At 48.5% G+C, this 20528-nt stretch overlaps 1 protein-coding gene across 1 annotated transcript; it reads left to right on the top strand.

Annotated features, from left to right (window-relative positions):
- Window positions 1–8497: 8497 nt before the first annotated feature.
- LOC129328634 (E3 ubiquitin-protein ligase TRIM39-like) lies at window positions 8498–18564 on the top strand. The gene is made up of 7 exons (XM_054977821.1): window positions 8498–8908; window positions 11684–11779; window positions 14783–15013; window positions 16778–16800; window positions 16952–17067; window positions 17512–17544; window positions 17859–18564. Exons 1-7 carry the CDS (start codon window positions 8498–8500, stop codon window positions 18368–18370), a joined length of 1422 nt encoding a protein of 473 aa, XP_054833796.1. The 3' UTR covers window positions 18371–18564.
- The last annotated feature ends 1964 nt before the right edge of the window (window positions 18565–20528 follow it).

Genomic DNA, 20528 nt, shown 5'->3' with positions numbered 1-20528 from the left:
GATCTCCAGCATGAGCAGAAAGACGGTGATTTCCCCCCCTCCCCAAGGTAGCAAATTTTAAAAAGAAGTGAACAATGATATGACTCAGGAGTTAATGATACACTAGCAGCCCAGCCCAATACGAAGCACAGGTTGTTGCCTGGGACTGCAGAAATCCAGTGGCTTCAGATTAGTCAGTCTAAGCAGTTTGATTGCCTCTCACTCATCATCTTCTGCCTTTAGAGTGAGTGGGGCAATAGGTGCAACCTCTGCCACAGAGCTCAGTTCCGCCTAAGGATCAGATGGCATTAGGTTTCTGGATGTCATTCCCTGCCTCTTTCTGCTGCTATTATGCCAGTTGATCCTGCACTTATATGTGACCTCACCTGAGCCCTTTCCCCTTGAGCCAGATGGCTTTTTGTCAAACTTAATCAGCATAAGGGCTTGCATTTAGGGTTGCTTGCACTCTGAGATTTACTCTGGTTTAGCATCCAAACTGGAGCAGGTTATTTTCCAAGCATGCACACAATGTCATCCCTAATAATACACTTTCCAAGTTTTCCTCTGCTTTGATGTGATCTTTCCCAAACTAGATTTGGTATTACCTTTTTAAAAAGATAAAAAGCATGTTTGCATACTGGATGGATGAGAAAATGCAAATGTGAAGATCCTGCCCACAGGGGCACCATTTTCCTTGCCTCAGCTCTTCCCACACCCACACAGCCACTATCTCCCCCATTGCGCTAGAGTACATTTTGGACTTTTCATTGGTATTGACTAAACCACCATTCCTCTTATATATGTGCAATGAAAAGGCCTCGAGATTAAAAAAAAAATTAAAGTTGGGGAAGGGATTCAAATGAACTGGCATATCATGACAATAGGTCCTGATACTGCTATGCTAATCTAGCAATTACCTTTTTTAAAAGGCCTGGAAAAGCTTTCTTGTGGCATGGGGGTGGGGGATACAGGTAAAATGGTAACTGATGGAGGAAAGTGCACACAAAAATGTGTGGATCCAGGGCCGGATCTACGGTTGCCAGCGCCCAGGGCAACCGTAGTTAGGCTCTACGTGCGCGCATAGCGCGTGCACTGCTTGATGACGTCACTCCCGCGACGTCATCATGCTGGGGCGCCCCCCCCCCTTCCTGGCGCGCCACGAGTGGCTTGGAGGCTGCCTGTGCCGTTCACCTGCCCCGCAGGACAAGGGGCGGCTGGCTTGCCGCGTGCCCCTTTTCCTGGGGAAAGACGAACAGCGCGGAGGGCCTCCCAGCCACCTGTGCTGCCTTTTGCCTTTCCCCAGGACAAGGGGCGGCCAGCTTACCCGCGCGCCCTTTGTCCTGGGGAAAGACAAACGGCGCGGAGGGCCTCCCAGCCACCCGCGCTGCCTTTTGCCTTTCCCCAGGACAAGGGGCGGCCGGCTTGCCATGCTCCCCTTGTCCTGGGGAAAGGCGAATGGCAGCGCCGGTGGCTGGGAGGCTGCCTGCACCGTTCACCTTTCCCCAGGCACGCTCCTGGGGCTGGCAACTGCTCCCGGCACCCTCTCTTTGGCGGCGCCGGGGGCAGACTACCCCCCTCCCCCCCCCCATCGATCTGGCCCTGTGTGGATCTTCCTTTACCAGTATGAATGCCTCTTGCCAGTGTAGTATATTGGGCAAAATACTGGACTAGAATCTGGGAGCTCCAGATTCAAATCCCTACTCTGCCATGGAAGCTTGCTGGGTGACCCCAGCCCAGTCACATTAAGCTGACTTAATCTACCTCACAAGGCTGTTGTGAAAATACAATGAAGGACAGGAAAATGATGTAAACCATTTTGGGTTCCCATTGGGGAGAAAGGCGGGGTATAAGTGAATTAAATTAAATAAATAAGCAGCAATGACAAGGAATTCTATTTAGTTTCCCAATACCTGTTGATTAATCTCTTGGCAAAAGGTACACCTTGAGTATTCTAAATTGATTTTAAGTATAGCACGACACTCAAGTAATATTAAATAACTTGGCATCAATTTTCCTTTTATCTACACACATATATATCCATTCACTCCAGTCATCTTTGGAGGTCCTGTGGGTACCCCCACCATCTGAGGTTAGATGACTGGCAACCCGAGAAAGGGCCTTCTCAGTGGTGGCACCAACACTTCAGAACTCCCTCCCCAGGGATATTTGTCCCCAACCCCACCCCATTGCTGTTTTCTGCCAGCAGATGAAGACTTTTTTTTTGTTTTATCTGGCATACCCCCAATTACTGTTATTGCCCCCCTCCCTGTTTTTTATGCTGTGTCTCTGTGTATATGTTGATGAATTGATTGTTACACTATTTTAAAAATTGTTTTAAACTACTGCTTTAAATTTTTTTGTGTGTTTTAAAGTTGGCTGCCTTGGAGAACTTGTCAGGGCGTGCCGCCGCTGCCGCTGGGCGTGGCCCTGGGCAGTCTGCTCCTGACGTCATAGGGGGGCCAGGGATGCTGCAGGACCCTGCTCTGTGGAAGGAGGGGCGGTATACCTCACCCATACTCCCTCTCAGTCCACTCGCTGGCCTGCTCAACCTGGCCTGCTTGCCCCCTGTGTCCTTCTTCATCCCCTCCTTCCAGAACTCTCCTCCAAACCTCCACTCTTGCATTGCACCGTTCTCACTCCACATCATCACTCCTCATTCACACCCACCACCTCAGGGCTCTTCCCAGCCAGCTTTTATAGGGCTTCTTTCTACTGTCCCACCCCTCTTCCAGCCTGGTCTTGGGCTGCACCAAGCAGTTGCAGCTGGGGTAGCTGATCTGGCCCCACTGACCAGCACCAGCTGTGCCTTGTTCCCTGGCTGCCCAGCCTCCCTGCCTTGGCTGATTGCTGAAGGCCTGTCCAGCTGCAGTTCCCTGGCTAGCAGCCCGGCCTCCCTGGCTGAGCTGATGGCTGAAGGTGGGTCCAGCTGCGGCTCCTTGGCTGGTTGCCCAGGGCTTCATGCCGAGTGCCTTCACTAGCCCCACCTGGAGTGGCTTGGCTTTTGGCAACTCCTGGGCCAGGCTACTATTTTCTAGCTGGGACGTGGCTTTGGGTTGTTGGGGCTGCTGCTGCTTCTCCTCCTCAGGTAAGGCCTTTGGGTGGGTGACTGCTGGGCCCCCAATCTCTCTGCCCTTGCCCCCTTCCGCCTTGCTTAGTCCCCTTTCTTTTCCTAGGGGAGTGGGACTCGCTGGCCTCCCTCTGTCTCCCCCTGCCTCCTGAGGCCCTGGGCCTTTGCCCCTTGCCCCTGGCACTGGCAGGTTCTGGCCCCATTTGCCCATGGGAGGGGTTGGCCTGCTGTCCCCTAGCTGCCCTCTCTGCCTGCCAGTCAGACCGGTTGACCTGCTGTCAGCCGGCCGACCAGTTGACCTGCTGTCTGCTGGCTGACCAGTTGACCTGCTGGCTGCTGGCTGCCCCCTCTGTATGCCTGTCCGCCCAGTTGACCTGCTGTTCCCTCCTACCAAGTCTGGGGGCTGGGACCCAGACCCCGGACACACACCCCCGCTTGGCTTTGAGTTGTGGGGGTCCGGTTCAGTCTCGAACGTGCGGGACATGAAGTCTGCGTCCACATGCTGTGCCCCCTGGCGGTATTTGATGGTAAATTGGAAGGGTAGGAGGGAGAGGTACCACCGCAGCACCCTGGGATTGTGCGCCTTCATGCGGTGGAGCCACTGCAGGGGCGCATGGTCCGTCAGCAGTACAAAGGGGTTGTTGGCCAGGTAGTACTGCAGGGCCCCCACTGCCCACTTGACTGCTAGGGCCTCCCGCTCCACTGTGGCATAGCGCTTCTCTGCGGGCTGTAGCTTCCGACTCAGGAAGAGAATGGGGACGTCTACTCCATCACGCTCCTGAGTCAGCACAGCCCCGAGGCCGGTGTCTGAAGCATCTGTGGCCAGCGTGAAGGGTCGGTCAAAGTCCGGGTTCCACAGGGCGGTGGCGTTAGAGAGGGCTGACCGCAGGTCTCGGAAGGCCACCTCTAGTTCTGGGGTCCAGCGGACTTGGTTGGGCATCCCCTTCCTTAAGCAGTCCGTCAGAGGTGCCGCTCGAGAGGCAAAGTGGGGGATGAACCGCCCATAATACCCCAGCAGTCCCAAGAAACGCCGGACCTGCTTCTTGGTCTGGGGCTGTGGGGCATCGGCTATAGAGGCCACCTTGTCCGGCGGTGGTCGGACCCGTCCTCCCCCGACCACGAAGCCAAGGTACTGCAGCTCCTGGAACCCCAGATGGCTTTTCTTTGGGTTGGCCCGCAGTCCAGCCTGTTGAAGGGCTCTCAAGACTGACTCCAGGTGCTGGAGGTGGGTGGGCCAGTCCGGGCTAAAGACAATGATGTCGTCAATGTAGGCCATTGCGTATGCCCGGCACTCGCCCAGCACCTGGTCCACTAGTTGCTGGAACGTGGCTGCCGCACCATGGAGACCGAAAGGCATTTTCTTAAATTGAAAAAGACCTCGGGGTGTGGCGAACGCTGTTTTCTCCCGATCCTCAGGCCGCACGGGCACCTGCCAGTATCCCTTGGTTAAATCGAGAGCCGACAGGTAGCGAGCGGACCCCAGGTGATCCACCAGCACGTCTGCTCGGGGCATGGGATAGGCATCGAACTTGGCCACCTTATTCAGCTCTCGGTAATCGACGCAGAAGCGGGTGGTCCCGTCCGGCTTGGGCACCAAGACTATTGGACTCCTCCAGGCACTCCGTGAGGGCTCAATCACCCCCAGCTGGAGCATCTCGTCCGTCTCCTTTTCCACTGCCTCCCAGCGCTTTCTAGGGATGGGTCGCCACGTAGCCCGGGCCGCCTGCCCTGGCTCGGTTGGGATGGCATGCTGTATCAGGCTGGTGCTACCTGGTCTGCAGGAGAAGACGCCTGGTACCTGGGCCCATAGAGCCTGTAGCTGGGCCCGTTGAGTTGGGTCGAGCTGGGGGTCCACCTTGGGCTCCTCGAATTCTGGGCCTTCTGTGGTCCACGGCAGTTCACTGGACGGGAGTTCCAGGGGGTCCTCCGCCAGCTGGCACTCCTCGCTGTCCCGCTCGTACCACCTCTTCAGCAGGTTCACATGGAGCGTCCTCCGCTGGCGCCGGCCCAGCCCGCACTGCAGCTCATAAGTGGTGGGACCCAGTACCCTCCGAATTTGGTAAGGGCCCCTCCATGGGTCCCCCTCCTCCCGTGGGAACACCGAGTGGTGTACTGGGACCTTTTCTCCGACTTGGAAGGTCCTCATCCTTGCATCCCGGTCGTAGGCAGCCTTTTGCTGCGCCTGGGTGTGTGTTAGCTGGCGGTTTGCCTCTGCCTGGGACTTCTGCACCCGCTCGCGGAGCTGGCTCACATACTCCTGTATGGGGGGAGCAGGGCTGCTGGCGCGGGGACTCCACCGTTCTGCCAACCGAGAGAGCATCCCCCGTGGCTTGCGCCCATATAGCAGTTCAAAGGGGCTATAGCCGGTGGATGCCTGTGGGGTCTCCCGGAGGGCGAACATGAGGGGGTCAATGTACAGATCCCACTGGTGGGGCTTGTCCCGGGTCATCTTCCTCAGGGCTTCCTTGACGGTCTGGTTCAGACGCTCTGCCAAACCATCCGTCTGAGGGTGGTAAGCCGAGGTGAATACCTGCCGGATCCCCAAATTCTGGCAGAGTTGACGCATGGCTTTGGCACGGAACGGCCCCCCCCGGTCCGTCAAGATTTCGTCCGGCAGGCCCACCATTGCAAACAGCTTGGACAGGGCCCGTATCATCCCCAGGGTCTGCATTGTCTTTAGTGGGATGACCTCCGGAAACCGCGTAGCATAGTCCACGATCACCAGGGCAAAGCGGTGGCCCCGGGGTGTGCGTGGCAGCGGGCCAATAAAGTCCATTGCGATGCGTTGGAAGGGTGTCTCCATGACGGGCAATGGGGAGAGGGGGGCCTTTGAGGGGCGTCGTGCAGCCACCCGCTGACAGGTGGGGCATGAGCGGCAGTGGGCCTTCACGTCCGCATTCACGGAGGGCCAGAAGAACCGCTCGAGGACCTTCTTCAGGGTCTTGTGGTGCCCCAGGTGCCCGGCCCAAGCATGCTCATGGGCCATGCGGAGAACTTCCGCCCGGTAGGCTGCCGGCACCAGTAGCTGGCGGACCTCTCCCTGGCCATTTGGGGCACGGGCCAGACGGACCCAAACCTCTCCTTGCTTCTCGATGCGGGGGAGCCGCTGGGCCCTTCTCTCATCCCGCACTTGCTCCTCCTCACGAGCTGCCGTATCTCGCAGGCGCTGCAAGGACTCGTCTGCACCTTGGGCATTGCGGAACCGGCGGTCTGCTGGAGGACCTGCGGGGTCCTTGGCCTGTGGTTCAGCCACTGGTCCACGGGAAGGGCCCTCGCTGGGGTCAGCTGCCTCCTCTACCTGCAGAGCCGCAGCAGCTTGGGGGGTTGCCAATGCCCCCATCGCCTCCCTGAGTAACCGGGAAAACTCAGAGGCATCTCTCCCTAGCAGCATGGGGAGGGGTAAGTGGGCCACCTTGACGACCTCTATGCGGCGGATCGCCCCCAGGTATTCCACCATGACCCAGACCGCAGGATACGGCAGGGTGCGGCCCATCACATCTGTCACCGGGATCCAGCGGTGCACTGGGGTGGCAGCTGGGACGAGTTGGGTGTGGATCGCCGAGACTGCGCTCCCTGAGTCCAACAGGGCCTGCAGGCTCTACCGGCCTATCCTCACGGTGGCGCGCAGACCCTCTATCCTCTTGCCAGCTGGCAGGTTAATTTCCCAAGCCAACGCACATACCACTGGTGAGGAGGCTGTGGGGGTGCAGGCTTGCATCCGCTGCTCCACGGCCTGCATTAGCTCTGCCTGAGTGGTTTGGAAGGCCGCCTCCAGCTTCCTCCACATCCTCTCCAAGCATTCCTCTAGCCACAGTCTGAGGTCTGCTGGGGCTATGGCATTGGGATACATCCCTTCGACTGGCACCTGCGTCGGAACGACTTTCCCCGTACGGGCCACCAACTTGTCAGGGTGTGCCGCCGCCGCTGCTGGGCGTGGCCCTGGGCAGTCTGCTCCTGACATCATAGGGGGGCCAGGGATGCTGCAGGACCCTGCTCTGTGGAAGGAGGGGCGGTATACCTCACCCATACTCCCTCTCAGTCCACTCGCTGGCCTGCTCAACCTGGCCTGCTTGCCCCCTGTGTCCTTCTTCATCCCCTCCTTCCAGAACTCTCCTCCAAACCTCCACTCTTGCATTGCACCGTTCTCACTCCACATCATCACTCCTCATTCACACCCACCACCTCAGGGCTCTTCCCAGCCAGCTTTTATAGGGCTTCTTTCTACTGTCCCACCCCTCTTCCAGCCTGGTCTTGGGCTGCACCAAGCAGTTGCAGCTGGGGTAGCTGATCTGGCCCCACTGACCAGCACCAGCTGTGCCTTGTTCCCTGGCTGCCCAGCCTCCCTGCCTTGGCTGATTGCTGAAGGCCTGTCCAGCTGCAGTTCCCTGGCTAGCAGCCCGGCCTCCCTGGCTGAGCTGATGGCTGAAGGTGGGTCCAGCTGCGGCTCCTTGGCTGGTTGCCCAGGGCTTCATGCCGAGTGCCTTCACTAGCCCCACCTGGAGTGGCTTGGCTTTTGGCAACTCCTGGGCCAGGCTACTATTTTCTAGCTGGGACGTGGCTTTGGGTTGTTGGGGCTGCTGCTGCTTCTCCTCCTCAGGTAAGGCCTTTGGGTGGGTGACTGCTGGGCCCCCAATCTCTCTGCCCTTGCCCCCTTCCGCCTTGCTTAGTCCCCTTTCTTTTCCTAGGGGAGTGGGACTCGCTGGCCTCCCTCTGTCTCCCCCTGCCTCCTGAGGCCCTGGGCCTTTGCCCCTTGCCCCTGGCACTGGCAGGTTCTGGCCCCATTTGCCCATGGGAGGGGTTGGCCTGCTGTCCCCCAGCTGCCCTCTCTGCCTGCCAGTCAGACCGGTTGACCTGCTGTCAGCCGGCCGACCAGTTGACCTGCTGTCTGCTGGCTGACCAGTTGACCTGCTGGCTGCTGGCTGCCCCCTCTGTATGCCTGTCCGCCCAGTTGACCTGCTGTTCCCTCCTACCAAGTCTGGGGGCTGGGACCCAGACCCCGGACAGAACTTATTTTGTGTAGAAAGGCAGCATACAAATTTTTAAAATAAAAATGAAGAAATATGTCATATATCATCCTCCCCGCCCCCTCAAACCTGACCCGATTAGTACTGAAAATGCTTCTAACAATGAAATGTTGAGAGCAAGTGAGCGCAAGTTAAAGGGGGGGGAAATCAGAGACAATCAGCTGCCTCAAGCCCCTGAATGGAAAGCTCTGAGAGAAGATTTTCAGATTGTTCCCTCTCCCACTATTCCTTGCAGGTTTCCAGTTTATATGCTTTGTTGTACAGTGGATTTCTGTCAACAGACTGCACATCTTTTTAAGGCATTTCTCCAGTACATAGAGGGTTACATTCCTCGGCAGAAGGGACACACAGTCATAATCCTTTCTCTGGCTCAGCCAATCAGCCGGATTTAGGAAATGAACTCGAACCAGGAGAAGTCAGGGCTACCATGGAGAACCCCGTGGAAAGCCTCCACAAAGAAGCCACTTGCTCCATCTGCCTGGAGTATTTCCAGGATCCCGTTTCCATCCCCTGCGGGCACAGCTTCTGCAGGACCTGCATCAGCCTGTGCTGGAAGGAACGGAATACAAATTTCTCATGTCCTCAGTGCAGAGAAATTGCCCTGCAGAGAAATTTCAGGCCCAATCGGGAGCTGGGCAATGTGGTGGAAATAACCAAGCGACTGAATCTGCAAGCCTTGAAAGGGGCGGGAGGGGAAAAGATGTGCGAGAAGCATCAGGAGGCTCTGAAGCTGTTTTGCAGCGAGGAAGAGGACCTGGTCTGTTATATCTGCAGGGAGTCCCGAGCACACAGAAGCCACACTGTGTTTCCTGTAGAGGAAGCTGCCCAGGATTATAAGGTACATGTATGAAGCTGCCTTAAACTGAATTGGACCATCAGTCCATTGAGGTCAGTATTGTCTGTTCAGATTGGCAGCAGCTCTTAGGGAGAGGTCTTTCACAGCACCTACTGCCTGGTCCTTTTAATTAGAGATGCCGGGGATTGAACCTGGAACCTTCTACATGCAAAGCAGATGCTCTACCGCTGAGCCACAGGCAGGTAGCAATCTCAACAATCATTCTAGATTGCTGTAACTGTTTTGAAACATTCCCCTTCAGAATAATAACAGCAACAATGTTTGATTTATATACCGCCTTTCAGGACAACTTAATGCCCGCTCAGAGCGGTTTACAAAGTATGTTATTATCCCCACAACAAAACACCATGTGAGGTGGGTGGGGCTGAGAGAACTCCAGAGAGCTGTGAAGGTTACCCAGCTGGCTTCAAGAAGAGGAGTGGGGAACCAGGTTAGAGTCCTGCTGCTCTTAACCACTACACAAAACAGGGGGAAGGTACAAGAGCTGGCTAGTTTTGTTCAGAGGAGAGACACAACCAGAACTTTTCTCTTGAAACCCAGGTGAGGACCGGAGACTGTGGGCAGCAGGAGGCAAGGTAGCTGCCCCTCAGCAAGCTTCTTTCCCTGTTTCTGTCTTCCCCCTTTCCTTTAAAGACAAGGTCAGATTTAAGCAGACATACTCTCTGTGTGTGTGTGTGTGTGTGTGTGTGTGTGTGTGTGTGTGTGTGTGTGTGTGTGTGTGTGTGTGTGTGTGTGTGTGTGTAGGGCAGCATGCATGAGTGTGAAATGGGGGCTGGTCTATATATGGCAAACTGAGGCGATAGAATTCTGGATCACATCACTGATCCATCAAATCCTGAATTCCATTTCACCCAGTGACCAACCTGATAGCCAAGAAAAGCTACAAGTAGGACACAAAAGCCAAAGTCTCCCCTGTTGTTGCCGCCAGCACTGGTATTCAGACAGTTACTACTGCCTCTGAACATGGAGGCTCCATTTAGGCATTATGGCTGATAGTCATTGGTGGACCTATCCTCCATGAGTTTGTCCAAGTCCCTTTTAGTTAGCTAAACGAGTGACCGTCACTAGGACCCACTGCAATGAATTTCATACTCCTCAAGGTGGTAAAACAGGCTGCCCCATGTCAAACTGCAGCTTGCATTTTTAATGCTTCCCCATGTACAAATTCCCTTCAAATAAAAAAGAGGAAATTCTAGCACAGCCCTTTGCGTGATATGCTTATTTTCTACTTCCAGGTAATCACTGGTGTAGGTGAGCCTAGGAAATATGAAGTCCCTCAACTGCAGCTTGAAGTGATACAGTCCCCTTTATTGCCACCTCATTCTGCTGCAGGCTGAAGGGTCAGGGAAACATTTTCAGTGGAACTGACCGGGGGCGGGGGGTGAGCTCTGTACTTTTTTTTCGATTATATAGTTATTTATTTTGTTTTGATCTCTTCCTCATACTTTTGTTCCTAGTACATTTTTATTTAGCTGTCAGTTGCCTTGCGTGCCTTTGGGGGCAGCAATATTTAAAGCCTTTGTAAAACAACAAAAACTTAAATAGAAATATTTTGAAATGTTTTGATTGCAGTAGTTTAATTGATTAAATTATTGTAATAAAGTTAAATGACATTTTATTCCCACCTAAATGTTTCCTAAACATCCCACTGGTTTTCCACTCATTTACCAGAATGCTGGTAGATGGGACCAGGTACATTTTTAGTTGAGTAATTCAGTAGAATACTGCCTGTACTCTTTGTCTCTTGTTTTCAAAGTTAAAGGGCTAGACACACACACACCCATGAAAGCTGAAAATTTAAGGGAGGGTCCTGGAATATTCTGGTCCTTGGAGTCCCAGCTCTCATGGCTACACCTTTTAATATCCAAGTCTTATTAACTCAGGGTGTTAGACATGAAATTCTCTTCCATTCCTATTTTATCTTTTCAGATAGAATCTTGGGAAGGGGTGGTGGTGGTAACAAGCCATAAATCTGCTTGTATCCACATATTCTAGAATACTGCAGGATTCTCACCTACGGTGAGTGATCAAGGTGCAAACATTAATTTCTGTGAAAGACTGTAACAAGAAACGCAATTGAAATAATTTAAAATCCTTTGTTTCTCCTCTACAGAGAGCCCCTTCATCTTACCTTGTTGGACATTATAAGTATTAGCTTGGGAGATGTGTGATGCTGATGGTCAAAAGGGGAAGAGGGAGTTATTGCTTTAATCTTTCATGTCTACTGCTTTGTGACCAGCATGATTTTTGAGTCATCGGTTGATTATGATTTACTTAAAAGCTATACCTCACCTATTCCAAAAGAGTTCAAGGCAACCCCCTCCCACCCAAAAATGCCCTGTTTCATCAAGCACAAGAACTCGAACTAATATCAATCATAAGATATTATCAACATTCAGTAGAAACTACAATGCACTGTCAATATAGTTTTAACTTCAGCAGAAAGCCCTTTGAAAAAGGATTTTTTTACATGCCTCTTGGAAAGATGACATGGAAGGGAGGGCATAGCCTCAGGGAATCCATTCCACAAATTATTACAATAGTGTCAAAGACCTGGTTTCTTTTAGACATTAGATGAGCAAGGCTGGTTGACAGGAATCCTTGTATGGATCTGAGAGAGCGCACGAGGTCATACCACTGTAGAACAGCAGCAGTTTGGGACACAGTTTTGCGCTGAATGAGCTATAAACTATTGTTTAAAAATGTTGAACAGTTAATAATGATTATAATGAAAACAGAATTTTTTTTTCTGGTTAGAAAGAAATCCAGAGACGACTACAGAATGTGAAGGAAGAGAAAGAAAAACTTCTGGGATTAAAACTAACAGGAGATCTTAGACATCAGGAATATCTGGTAAATTTATAGTCGAATGGTATAGCCTAACAAGGCATGAGTGGGTCTCCGCATACATATATGTTTGTGTGTGACTGGATCATAGATATATCTGTGTGGTCTCACTATACATGGCATCCACTCCCACCCTGTATTGATCCTCTGGTAGTTCCCATAGCAAGGAAATTGCAAGATCACCATGGATGGCAACATCCAAACATATATACAAAACCTCTGCACCAAATAGTATATCTTTTTTTGTAGCATTATCTCCTTTATCTTAGGTTGTATGTTCAGACATTAAATTACGGGTATGGGATCTAGCTAAATCCTAAAGTAAGTAGATACATTTATGCAGGGCTTTTTTTCTGGGAAAAGAGGTGGTGGAACTCAATGGTTTGCCCTCGTAGAAAATGGTCACATGGCTGGTGGCCCCGGCCCCAGATCTCCAGGCAGAGGGGAGTTTAGATTGCCCTCCGTGCCGCTCAGCGGTGCGGAGGGCAATCTAAACTCCCCTCTTTCTGGAGATCAGGGGCCGGGGCCACCAGCCATGTGACCATTGTCAAGAGGTTCCAGAACTCCGTTCCACCGCGTTCCAGGTTAAAAAAAACCCTGCATTTATGTAAATTGAAAAGATAATCTTTACTTTCTGATCCTATATGGCATCATTCAGAAGACAAGATTCTCTGGAAAAGTCAATAACACCAAAGCAGGATTACAACAGAACATCAAGAAGACAAAAGTAATGACTACCGAGGAACTACACAATTTTAAAGTTGACAATGAGGAAAGTGAAGTTGTTCAAGATTTTCTATTCCTTGGCTTAATCATCAACCAACAGGGAGACTGCAATGAAGAAATCAGAAAAAGATTGAGACTTGGAAGAGCAGCCGTGAGGGAGCTAGATAAGATCCTTAAAGATAAAGCTGTCTCTCTGGGAACCAAGATCAAGATAATCCAAACTATGGTATTTCCCATTACTATGTATGGATGTGAAAGTTGGACAGTGAAGAAAGCTGACAGGAAAAAAATAGATTCATTTGAAATGTGGTGCTGGAGGAGAGTTTTGCAGATACCATGGACAGCCAAAAAGACAAATAAGTGGGTACTAGATCAAATCAAGCCAGAATTCTTCTGGCTAAAATGACAAAACTGAGGCTATCGTACTTTGGTCACATCATGGAAAGACAAGATTCTTTGGAAAAGTCAATAATGCTAGGAAAAGTGGAAGGCAGCAGGAAAAGAGGAAGACCTAAAACAAGGTGGCTTGACTCAATAAAAGAAGCCACGTCCTCCAGTTTGCAGGATCTGAGTAGATCTGTTAGAGATAGAACGTTTTGGAGGTCTTTCATTCATAGGGTCACCATAGGTCGGAAACGACGGCACATAACACACACACGGCATCATTCATTCAAGCTGTTCTATGCAGACATAAGGACTAGCATCATATGTTTTCAAAACATTGTCAGATTTCAGAAGAGCCAGTGGGATGCACAAAAATGTCTAACCTTGTGTATGTGTTTACAACAGACTACTTTTTATAATGATCACAAATGGTATCTGGGTGTAGCATAGACACCTTCATCCTTCCACCCTAGTTTCCAACATTTGGTCACGCTCTAGGGCCGAACTGGGAGGGAAGATGATATGACATAGCCTGATCTTGTCAGATCTCAGAAGCTAAACAGGGTTGGCCTAAGTCATAAGTTGGATGGGAGACCACCATGGAAGACAGGGGTTGCTCTATAGAGGAAGGCAATTGCAAACCTCCTTTGCTTCTCATTTGCTTTTAAAGACCCGTGCTGGGATCATCATAAGTTAATTGCGACTTGATTGCACATATGTACATACATACCTAACTACACAGAACACTTTTCCTAGCTAGATCCCCAGGTCAAGTAAACTGATGTGGTTTGGAAGTTCAAGTACTTCCCAGATATGTACAGCTTCAATTTGGATTGCAGCTGTAGTATATGGGGAAGGGTCTTAGACCTCTGCTGCCTGGAGCCATTTTTATGGCCTGACACAGCTGTAGGGAGTCACCTTGTGCCCCCACTGGGGAAACATAGCATGCTACATGAAAGGGAAGGTCTAAGCCCTCTTTCCCCATGTGCCATATTCCAGATCCAAATTGAGCCCATGCCTGGAAAACCTGTCCATCTGACCTGGGGACATACCCAGGAAATTTGTATCATGTAGTTAAGCCCCTTAGTATGACCCAGAAAAAGAATCCAGGAGGGAGAGTTGGACGTATCCTGAAAGAAGCAAGGTTAATTCTCAGCAGCTGGAGTCACCAGGAACAGAAAAGTTACTTAGCTCCAGTCATATCCTGAAGTGCATCTTTTTTACATAGCAGTGAATGGCAACTATTGATTGAAATGAGAAAGCTGTAAGATACACAAGACACCCCTATGGAGAGGGGGGAAACCTGCCTTTCACAGCGATTAAGTAGTCATACACTTGCTGACAGGTGGAGCAATGTGTTTTTGTATGCAGAGCTTGTCAAATTTGCATTGCAGTCCCTCCTAAGGGTTTAACTCTTCCTCCATACATACCCCATCCACTCTTTGCTACTACCAATTGACAGTGAGTGTGATAATAAGCGTGTGCTGTAGAGGCAAGACCACGGCAACCTATGCCTAAGAAGACTCTGCATAAATAGAAAAATACCAATTTAAATTGCACAATTTGAATGATTACAGAGCCAGAATGTCAAAATATAAGAATTTATAGGATCAGTGTTTTTTTTTTAAAAAAAAACAGCTTTCTTATTTTGTTGAACCATTGAATCTCATGGAGATTCTGTTTCAGGAGTGGGTCAAAAAGCAAAAGAGAAAAGTTCACATTGCTCTGGCATATCCTGAACTTTGCAATCAAAACTTTGAATATTTGGGCTCTAAGATTTCAGATTTGTATTTGCTTATTCTTGAGAAGTCCATCCCGTCTTGCATTCATTTAAGTCATTCACAAAATCAAGGGGCTGCTGATCTCCCTGATGCCCTGGCCTACCCTTTCCCTTTACAGAGACAAACAGAAGCCGAGAAGCAGAAAACCATGTCTCAGTTTGAACAACTGCATCACTTTCTGGAGGAGCAGGAAAAGCTCCTGCTGGTTCAGCTGAAGGAACTGGAGAGGGAGATGGTTAAGCACCAGAAGGAACACGAAGCAGCGTTTTCTGAGGAAATTGCCTGTCTCGGTTTCCTGATCAGTGAGGTAGAAGAGAAGTGTGAACAGCCAGACAGTGAATTCCTACAGGTAAGCCGGTGAACTTTTTTGGGTGGAAATTTGTACAACAGTTGAGCAAAGCACATGAAGTGTAAATAATAGTTATAAATAAAATCCCAGATATTATTGATTAATATATCAGACAGAGTTCAGCTGGATAGACAATGTATCAGGAACACACAACATCACAGTCAAAACAGATGGGGCGTTGCCTCCATGCAAGGATTTGGATGCCTTTATTTATTTTATTTTACAAAATTTATACCCCACCTTTCGGGCCTTCAAGGTAACTAACATATTAAAACATATGTAATAAAATGGCATCCTAAAAACATTAAAATTAACAAGAAACATGTTATTAAAACAATTAAAGCCATAACTGACAATCTGACAGATTTAGCAACAAGAAAAGGTGGCAGGCACAGGGGTTAGAAGATAGCATGAGGAAACTACAGAGCTTGCAAATCCAGCTGTTTGAGAGAGTGCCTCTATCCTGTATAAAGGAGAGACAATGGAGTGATTCCAACAACCTTTTCCATTGATGAAAAAGGAAGAGTCCCCTTGGAATATCTGGAAAGGTTATGCTGTAAATCATGAGACCTGAATAAAAGTCTTGAGAGACAGGGAGACAGAAAATGGAAGAGTTGGTTGGATCCACCACCAATGCTCCTAGATGTAGTAGCTCCTATCACTGCAGCCCTGCAACGCAGCTTGCGAAATCCTTCCTTCCATGCAACTCTGAAAGAAAAAGGAGCCCTCTCAAATCTTTACTTTTCAGTTTTTTATGATTCCATGACAAGAGACTGAGATAATGATACAACAGAAAGTCTTTGTGTACCCTGCCATCTAATAAACTTTGTTATAAATTGGTTCATTTGTGCTTCTCTATCATCAAAATCATTTAATACAATTACTCCTGTGGAGTGCATCCTGTGTAATTTAATCTGACTCTTGCTCCACTGATGTTGTCTTTCATGGAGTAGTTCATCTTCGTCTATTTCTGTATTACTATATAGGGAACATTTGATGATCTTTTTAAAAACAAATAAAAATTGATGCATAACATACATAATGCCTATGAAATGTTTGTGCAGTTTGTAAAAAGTGCTATATAAATACAATATACTAATATGCAGGGCTTTTTTTCTGGGAAAGGAGGTGGTGGAACTCAGTGGGTTGCCCTCAGCGAAAATGTTCACATGGCTGGTGGCCCCGCCCCCTGATCTCCAGACAGAGGGGAGTTTAGATTGCCCTACGTGCCGCTCAGTGGCGCAGAGGGCAATCTCAACTCCCCTCTGTCTGGAGATCAGGGGGCGGGGCCACCAGCCATGTGACCATTTTCAAGAGGTTCCGGAACTCCGTTCCACCGCGTTCCAGCTGAAAAAAAGCTCTGCTAATATGTATCCTACCTTAGGATTGTGGAAATTCCTCTAGCCTAAGAAACCCTCCTCAGATTCAAGTGACTCTTTCACTGTAGGAAGAGCCATTTAAGTTGGAGGAAGATGTGAGTGGAGTGGTAGAATGTGTGCCAATATGAGATGCTCTGTTTACCGCATTTGAGAGCACCTTCTTCTGTGATCCCACAAAGCAAATATACACATTTTCCACATGATTTCACCACAATACATTTCTTTTTCTACTAGTGTTACCCCCCCCTCCCCCCAACAATAGGTGGTGTGCTGTAGTTACTTTAGTTTCCAATATGTACTGAAGATACTGAGATAAGTGGTTAGAACAGCGGATTCCCATTACATTTTCTCTCTTTCCCTACCCATGCTTCTTTTCTTTTTCTAGGACATCAGAAACACCTTGTGCAGGTATGTGGCACACTCTGACTTGAGGCATGTCTTCCCTGATTCTAGTGAAGATGGCTTGTTTTTGTAAATAAGAAGCCCTGGCTTTTGTCTCTGGGACCAATTGTCAAGCAACAATCTCCAACATCAGTGGAAATGATTTTATTCTTTGTAGGTTTGATAAGAAACCATTTCAGCCACCTGAGGAGATACCAGTCAAGGTGGAAAAAAGACTAGGTGAATTTGCTGAGAAGAATGTTGCTCTCGCAGAAATTTTGAAGAACCTCAAAGGTACTGATGTTTGGCTTCATCATAGATTGGTTTGTTTAGTACTGAATTCTCTGTCAAAAACCCTCCACAAGTAACAGAGAGCGCTATGTATAAATATTTCAAATAAAATACATTTTTCCTGACTGAAAGCTGTTTTTGAAATTATTGCCATGCACTGAATATGCAGTTGTTTAAATCCTCTAGCCAATTTACAGACCCTTTGTTAAATGTGTATGGATTTCATTCTTGGTTTATAACCAGTTCTTTCCCTGCATCCCTTCTGACATTTTTGTCGATTTCCTTCTTATTTCATCGCAACAGAAAATAGACCTTTCTCATGCATCTGGGCTTAAGGGGCAAACAGGGCTCCCAATTTAGACAATGTGACTTAAAAGCATAAAGATCTCTCATTTTAGAACTGTACAACTGCTTACAAATGACACCTCTCTCCTTTTCTTCCCTTAGATACTCTGCCTGCAGAAATGGGAACGGAATGGGGTAGGTATCTGGTCTAAAACTTGAGAAAAGATAGGTTTGCTTCTGTAATGGATTATTTGGGGTGCAAATCCCAAATATGCTACATCCCCTGGTTACATCCAGATTATGTTACTGCTATACCTTTGAAAAGTGGAAGCTTCAGCTGGTCTAGCATGCTGCAGCCAGGATGTTGACAGGAGCAGTTCATAAGGATCATCACTCTAGTCAATTATCCTCCCAAGGTAATTTACTTTCATTTAGAATGCAGTCAAGAAGGTAAGTGGCTTCCTCTTACAGAATTTTAATTCCCTTCCTTTCTTTATCTCTTTCCTCAGTCAACATAACCTTGGATCCAGACACAGCAAATCCCCAAGTTATCATTTCTAAAGATCGAAAAAGCGCCAGATGGGAAGTCACTAGGAGTGATGTCACTCATAACACTAAACGATTTAAATCCTCTTGCTGCGTGCTGGCTTCAGAAGGATTAACTTCTGGGAGACATTACTGGGAAGTCAATGTGGAGGATGGAGGCATCTGGGCGGTAGGGGTAGCCAGAGGGTCCGTGGGGAGAAAGCTGGAGCTCAAGCTGACCCCAGATGAAGGGATCTGGGCCTTGCAAGGAGATTTCGGTCAATACCAAGCTCTCACTGCCCCTGTGACACCTCTGTCCCTCATTTGCACGCCCAAGAAGATCCGGGTGTCTCTGGACTATGAGAGGGGGGAGGTGGCCTTTCTCAATGCTGACACAAAGGATTCAGTCTTTACTTTTCCATCAGTTTCATTTGCTGGAGAGAGGATCTTCCCTTTCTTTAAAGTTCTGCTTTCCCAGGTGACACTTGATGGCTGAGGGATGCGATACGACTGTCAGAGATCACTTCCTGCAGATGAATTTACATCTTCAACTAGTATATCATACCATCATGATGGTATGCATGCTTATGGGCAGGGCTCTGATCTGTTTTAACGGTTGGGAATTAATCAGTGGCAGTTACTCCAGATTTAGAGCCAATCACAAGGGAGCGATATTGTGTATGGCATTAAACACCAATAGTGCCATTTGTTGCTAATGGCCTTTTGCTAAGTTTAATCAAGATAAAAATTTGCATGTAAGAAATCACAGACTTCTATTTATCTTTCTTCTACCTGATTATTAAACTCTTAGCAAAAGGTACACTCTAGCAACAGTCCTAGACTCACGGAAAGTCTAATGCAACCAGAGCACCATAAGAATGTTAGTCCAGTGGCACCTTAGAGACCAACAAGATTTGGTCTCTAAGGTACTTTCGAGCATCAGAGCTTTCAAGAGTCAGAGTTCCCTTCTTCAGATAACACCATAAGAGAACCTTTGTGTCCATTTCCCTTTATTAATAATTATATAGAATAACTTCAGCTTACTTTAAAAGAATATCAAGCATCATCAATTAGTTCTACACAGACAATGATAAAGTGAGAGAGTTGATGCACAACCAAGATGAGCTTCAAGCAGAGAGAGCAAAAGAAAGCTGTGTTTGATTCTAAAGTTTTCCTATTTGGATAGGCTTGACAAAGTACTTTATATTAAAACCACCTCTAACGTAACTGTCTACGGTCCCACTTATTTGGAGCTTACAGTCTTAATCAGTTTCTTTCCATTGTTCTTAACATACCCGCAAGATTACATTTATCATTATATTCTTAGATAGCATGAACTAGACTCACACATCTGTGTTTGCAGCCACTGTTGCCTTTTTAATTAGACCAGTCATATCAGTTTTAATGATTAAATATTCCACCATGTAACTATTTATCAGCCATTATCTGATTAACCGTACCTTGGATTATACTCTTCAACCAAGGCTGAACACCAAGCTCATTAGCCCGCTGACGCTTTGAATTCTTAAGTTTCCTCATTAAGATGGTTCTTGTATTTTTTTGACATGTTCTAGACTTCCGTGCTAAGTTGCTTCCATATGGGAGGTTTTGCTCTGCTTGGCATCCGCACAAGAGTGTGGATTCGGGGTGGGGGAGCATCCACAAGAAAACATGCTCCAATCGTCCATTTGTCATCTGTATGCACTCTCCCAAACCTGCCTTGCTATAAGCTTTTCAGGAAGAGTGAAGTCCAAGCACATTATCATGCTGTATGGACAGGAGGGTGCACATTTTGAAAGGTCCTGCATTATCACTTTTCTTCCACCAGCCCTCATAGCTGATGTTTTGTCATCTGTGCCACTTTGGGAGCTTTGTAAAGTAGCAGCAGTTGCTGTAGTGTAACACAATAATGATTGATTACTGATTTTAAAAAACGCCCTCTGGTGGCATAATAGAGAAAAGAAGCGACTGATTGAGAAAAGTCAGCAGAAAACTTTTACAGACACTTCACTGCCAGTGCAAAGGCTGATGAGGACAACGCAGAGAATCCTTGCTGCAAGCAGCCATAGTTACCTCAAGGCCATACTGCCCTGAGGCCACTGTTGTTCTTGATAGAGCAGCTAACAGCCCGTTCCTTGGCTGCGACCAGCAGAAATGTTTCCAAATATGATACCAGTCATCGTCAACAATTGCTGCCCAATACTGCTAGCTAAATCCATGACACAATATAGTTTTGAAGTCTAGAGTGGACTTGAGGCCTTCAATCCATTGGCAGTTCATGAAACAGCGAGTCAAGTGTCATATGCAATTCAGCACCAACTCCTACCTGGAAATCATCAGTCTTGTAATAAGTCCGTTATTTTTCGCAAGGGTGTGTTTGAACACCACCACCACCACAACCAAGAGTCGGCCTGCAGAAAGCCACCACAAGATTCCCTCTGTTCCCATCTCAGTAATCATATGAAAACAAATAACATATTGTTAGCATTAATTGACTAATAATGAGCTCTATGTCTACCATACATTTTGCCCCATATTCCCCTTAACCCATCCCCCCTCCATGGAGTTCAAAGCAATGTACATTTCCTCTTTTTTATCCTGGTAGTAATCCTTTGATCTGACCTGGATAGCCCACGCCAGCCTGATTTTGTCAG

Source organism: Eublepharis macularius, chromosome 4 (genome assembly GCF_028583425.1).
Source record: "Eublepharis macularius isolate TG4126 chromosome 4, MPM_Emac_v1.0, whole genome shotgun sequence".
NCBI lineage: Eukaryota > Metazoa > Chordata > Lepidosauria > Squamata > Eublepharidae > Eublepharis > Eublepharis macularius.
Note: the sequence above shows the minus strand (reverse complement) of the source record. Positions and strands in the feature narration are given on the sequence as shown.

What these genes read in the sequence shown, in the direction of transcription:
- LOC129328634 (XM_054977821.1), top strand. Translation starts at nt 8,498, where the DNA reads ATGGAGAACCCCGTGGAAAGCCTCCACAAAGAAGCCACTTGCTCCATC. An exon ending in TTAGACATCAGGAATATCTG is followed by an intron (nt 11,780 to 14,782) that starts GTAAATTTATAG and finishes TTCCCTTTACAG; the next exon opens with AGACAAACAGAAGCCGAGAA. An exon ending in ATCAGAAACACCTTGTGCAG is followed by an intron (nt 16,801 to 16,951) that starts GTATGTGGCACA and finishes TATTCTTTGTAG; the next exon opens with GTTTGATAAGAAACCATTTC.